Below are 5,428 nucleotides of genomic sequence, written 5' to 3' on the forward strand. Positions count from 1 at the left end.
CATCTATGTATATATATATATATATATATATATATATATATATATATATCTTAGGCTTATGCTCTGTTTGACTGTCCCAGAGGGCACATAAGGACTCAGGTCCCACCCGTGGAGGGTGGGACACGCGCCTGCTGAAGATTCCATTTGCTGGCCTGACTCAACTGGGCTGGATTCTGGGCCCACCACTAACTGTGCTTCTATTATTTCATGTGAAAAGTGTGAGGGTGACACGCAGCGCAGAGGCAAGGCTCCCAGAATGGAGGCCCTGCACACCCCTGTCACCTCCCCAAGGTGGTCAGCCTCTCAAGGGCCTGGAGAGTGGGCTTCTGTCTGCCTTTCCAAGGGTAACCCTGTGTGTTCCCACGCTGTGGTCACCGCAGGACTCCTATCTCCACCTCTACCTGCGCCAATCCTCTCTGCCCTTGAGGCTGAGCTTCAACACCTCCTCCTCCAAGAAGACTGCCTAGATTCTCCCACTCCCAAGCCAGATGTGGGCTCCCTTTCTCTTCCGTGCACCCTCAGCACTTGGCATCTCTTTTAAGGCACCTCGCTTTATGTACTGAGAATCCCTCATTTTCCAGGGACAGAGATTCTACCCTGCTGCCCTTGGCCTCCTCCCTGGGTATCACCAAACAAGGTATTGCCCACAGCAGGTAAATGTGGATTGATTTCACTGGCTCACTCATAAAGAACAGCTGCGTAGGCTGCCCCAGTTTGCAGCCTCCCTGTAGATCTAAGCCTCACCTCAACCCTAAATGGCATCAGTCATTTAGATCTCAGAATCACCTTAAGAAATAGATACTAGTGCGCTTCATTTAATCCAAGGCACGCTTTTTTTCCTCCACACTTTAACCTCTCTGAATGGGGCTGAACCTTCCAATGAATGGGCAATGGGTATTCTTTCTTAATGGTATATAACATAATGCTACCTTTCCATCGATACCTTCTTAGATTTGATGAAATAAGGGATAATCCCCATTTGATGGCTGAGAAATTGTAGGCACGTAAGGCTAAGCCACTCACCCAAGGCACGTAGCTAGTACATGAAAGAGCCAGGCCTTAAACTCAGGCTATGTGATGGGTTTGGAATCCCAGGCCTCTTTGGTAGGCAGCCTCTAAGATGCCCCCAGTGATCCCAGCCTCTCGGTGCTCATGCCCTGTGTGATCCCCTCCTGTTGAGGGTGGGCTGGACCTGGGGACTCACCTCTAAGGAGCAGAACACAGCAAAAGTGATAGGATGTCCCTTCCGAGATGAAGTCCCCAAAGACTCCGGCTCCTGTCCTACCCTCTCATGTGCTTACTCTGATTGAAGGCAGCTGAGACGTTGTGAACTGCTCTTTGGAGAGGCCCAAGTAGCAACAGCCAACAACCAGCAAGAAGCTGAGGCCCTCAGTCCAACACTCCACAAGGAACCAAATTCTGTCAATCACCACGAGGGCGGGCATGGAAGCAGAGCCAAGCCCAGGAGAACCATCAGAAGATTGTAGCCCCTTGACTGTAGCCGGGGAGAGACCCTGAGCCAGAGCCCTGCTAAGCCATGCTGGGATGCCTGACCCACAGAAACCGTGAGATATTAAGTGGGTGTTGTTTTAAGCCACTAAGTTTTTGGGTAATTTGTTATGCAGCAATAGACAACTAACAGTCTCCAATATTTAATACCAAATATTTACTGTGTGGGGTCCCGGGGACACAGAGCTGAGATAGATGTTGTCCTAGCCTTCAAAGGACGCCCAGTCCGGTGGAGTAATTGTGCCACTGTGTGTATTGAGTGGGCTGGGAAAGGGACTTCCTGCCTTCCCCAGCCTGGAGGGCTTAGGGCAGGCTTCATGGGGAGGTGTCATTCACAGAGCAAGGTCTTGAAAGGTGAGTAAGAGCTCACCAGGTGAAGATGGAGGGGAGGTGGTGGGGAGGGAAGGACAGGGACATGTACCTTCTTGTCTTCAGTGGATCTGGGAAATGGTTTAAGACTGCACGCTTGCAGAGGGGATCGGAAGCTACATGCCTGATGCAAGAGCGAGTGATTCGTCCCAACACATCTTGAAGGTGTATGAGTCAGCAAGCTCTTCCCGGTCTCAGATTTTTGTGAGAGTGGGGATTTGAGTCGACTAATACGTGGAGGTGAAGGCGTTGAAGATTGTGTAATGGCTGTGTTGCTTTTTAACATGTGGGTTAAACATTAGGAGCGTGGTCAGCATTGGAATAAAGAGGCTCGCGTGCAGCTCAGATTTGGTGTTTGGGACAGGCTGGGGCAGAGGGTCGTTCCCTTCCCGCTGGCCCTGTCTTAGCTCCTCTTGGTGGGAGCTGAACCTGGCAGAGATTGAGACCCTTCACCAAGGAAGGCCTGGAAACTCTGAGAGGGAGAAAAGAGAGTCAGGCCAGGCCCAGGGGGACAAGGCTGGGGTGAGCCAAGAGTTGCAGCCAGCACTTCCCCAACCACAGACGGGTGTGCCCTGTGTGGCAGCCCAAACACGGAGGAGGCAGGACGCCTGGCTTCCGGTGCTGCCTCTGTTGCTCATGCTGGGGCAGGAGAGAAGGGTGGTGGAACCATGGGCTTTATAACCAGGCTGACCAGGGTAGCAGTAAGCTCTGCCACTTACAGGGCATGCTCTCTGGCCAGATGCTTAATCTCTCTGAGCCTTAGTTTCCTGATCTGTAAAATGGGATAACAATCCCCACCTTGTACAACTGTCAATGAGGTTTAGATGAAATCCATGGAGGGATTAGTTCTGGAACAGTAAAAATGCTCAAAAAATAGTGAGTAGGGCCGGCCCGGTGGCGCACTGGAGAGTGCGCCACCTGGGAGTGTGGCAGCGCTCCCGCCGAGGGTTCGGATCCCATGTGGAGACCGGTTCCCGCTCACTGGTTGAGCGCGGTGCGGGCGCAACACCGAGGGTTGCAATCCCGTTGCCGGTCCCCAGTGCGGGCGTGACACCGAGGGTTGTGATCACGTTACCGGTCAGTAAAAAAGATAAAAAGGAAAAAAAAAAATAGTGAGTAAAACAACAAAGAGTGTGGACCAGATGCGTGGGGTCCCTTCAGCCATCAAGTTCTACCATTCTAAGGAATCTACTGGCCCAGCCCAAGACCCCTTTCTCTTTCCCCTATCTTGGGGGAAAGAGCTGCTGCTGGTAGTCTTGCCTTTAGAGACATCCACACTCATGATTTCATTTTATTTTTCAAAACAACCCATTTTATAAAATGAGACTGACCACTGGGGGAATAGATTTGCTCGTGATAATGAATACCACCAATCCACTTTTATTGAGTGCTTGCTGTGTGCCCAACCTGCCCTGTGGATCACATTTAATTCTCACAACAATCACCTGAGTTATTTGTCTCTGTTATAGATGAGGGAACCGAGGGGAGAAGAACGCGTCCAAGGTCACATAGCTTCCATTGATGAAGCCACAATCTACCCAGAGGCAGTTGGTCCCCAGAGCCTGAGCTCTTAACGTCTATGCTATGCAAGAATATTAGGGGCAGAGCTCCTAACTCCTAGCCTGGAGCTGTCCTGTTTCTCTTTGTTTCTTTTAAAAAAATTTTTAAGTGTAGTAAAATACATGTAATATACCATCTCGGCCATTTTTTAAGCATACAGTTCAGTGGTGTTACGTACATTCACATCATTGTGCAACCGATCTCCAGAACTCCACTCATCTTGGAAAACTGAAAATCTATAGCCGTGAAACAGTGACTCTCCATGCCCCTCCCCTCTCCCCCAGGCCCTGGCAACCCCATCCTACTTTATGACTCTGAGAATGTGACTGTTCTGGGCTGGAGCCATCCTGATTCTTAAAAGCCTGTCTCTATGTTGCTGTTGAGCCATCTGTGCTCAGTGTCAATGGAATGAGTGGTTTGGACAACCAGGGCCACAGGAGTTCAGAGGAAGCCAAGCTCTTCAGGGATGGGTGGTCAGGGAAGGCTGCCTGGAGGAGGAGGAGGAAAAAGCAATATGATCCAATCCCTTGGCCTGCACTCCTCACCCCAGGAGGTGGTGAGGCAGTGGCGAGTGTGACTCAGATGCTCAGCCCCTGTGGCCTGCCCTTTGGTTTATGACAGCCAGCTCAGCAGCACCAACCTTTGCCCCCATGAACTCCCATTGGGTAGGTGGAGACACCAGGCCCTCTCAGAGGGCCAGTGGCTTGCCGAGGGGCCGGAGCAGTCCTGTACCGGCAGCCTCCAGAACCATGCAGACAGGGCTGCGCAGCCAGTCCTTGCGAGGACCCCGCACTTCTTATGGAAAGCTCCAGGAGCCCTGGGAGAGGCCCCTGCAGAGCCAACTCCGCCGGGCCCTGAGCCTCAGAGAGGGATGTAAGAAGTCCAGGTCCCAGGGCCTCGATATAGCCACAGAAGGGCTGGATGCTTCTGCTCAGGAGCAGCTGCCAGGGAGCATGGGGGACACGGAACAGCTGATCCAAGCCCAGCGAGGAGGCAGCCGGCGGTGGCTGAGGCAGTACCAACAGGTATGGCTGACAGTTGAAGGATGGAGGGTGCCACAGGAGGAGGGTGGGACTCCAAGGAGAGGGACCCAGGGCAGCAAATGTTCAGAGGTAGAAACATATGAAGCCGTGCCCCAAGATGACAACAGAGCTGTCTGGAGAGGAGGCTAGAGAGAGAGAGACCCAGGACCCATATTTCAGAGGTCCTTGAATGCGTTTGGGATTTATCTCATAGGCACTGGGGAGTCACTGAAGGTTTTAGGGCAGGGGAGTGGTGTGGTCAGAGCTGTTTTAAGATGATTAATCTGATAGTGTGTTGGGCGGGTGAATGTAGCAGGAAGCAAAGAGAACAGCCAGCACAACCTCCCGAGAGTCACAAGAGTTATGTTTCGTGCCGCTCTTACCCTGGGGAAAAGGGGAGACCCGGACACTTGTGGGGAGCTGCAGCCTCCTGGCCCCTGCCTCCTTCCTCTAGTGCTTCTCTCCCTGGGGTCTACCCCCACCTCGTGGCTGTGGGTGGAACGACACCGGAAGCCCACCACTCAGCCGCTGCAGCCTGGGCCCTGGCCCTGATCCCCCCTGTCTTCCAGCAGGTGAGGAGAAGGTGGGAGAGCTTTGTTGCCAACCTCTCCAGCGTGACCCTGAGTCGTCCAGCCTCCCCAGAGCCCCCACTGGGCACCACCAGCTAAAGATGCTGGAGGTGAAGGTGATCCTGCTGCTGCAGCTGACCAAGACCACCATGTCTGCTGACGCACCTCTTCGAGGCCTTTCTTGACTGTGGATGCGACAGCTTGCTCGAAGCAGACTGTACAGCCTTCCTTACATGGCCCAGCGTGGTCTCTGCCACCAGCTCACTCAAGGCCCTTTGTGCCTGCCCCTCTTGGTCCTGCCTGCTCACCCTGAGACCCCACCAGGGCTGAGAAGAAGGGGGCTCAGCTCTCTGCCCTCTGGGCTTGGGGGCCCCTTGGACAATGATGCGTGTGAGGGTC

The 5,428-nt window shown here is 53.1% G+C and overlaps 1 protein-coding gene across 1 annotated transcript; it reads left to right on the forward strand.

Annotated features, from left to right (window-relative positions):
- The first annotated feature begins 4,187 nt into the window (after window positions 1–4,187).
- LOC103589993 (chromosome unknown open reading frame, human C11orf86) lies at window positions 4,188–5,128 on the forward strand. Its single transcript, XM_008572106.1, has 2 exons — window positions 4,188–4,463; window positions 5,033–5,128. Exons 1-2 carry the CDS (start codon window positions 4,188–4,190, stop codon window positions 5,126–5,128), a joined length of 372 nt encoding a protein of 123 aa, XP_008570328.1.
- Window positions 5,129–5,428: the final 300 nt, after the last annotated feature.

The sequence above is a fragment of the Galeopterus variegatus genome, unplaced genomic scaffold, assembly GCF_000696425.1.
Source record: "Galeopterus variegatus unplaced genomic scaffold, G_variegatus-3.0.2 Scaffold752, whole genome shotgun sequence".
Classification (NCBI taxonomy): Eukaryota; Metazoa; Chordata; class Mammalia; order Dermoptera; family Cynocephalidae; genus Galeopterus; species Galeopterus variegatus.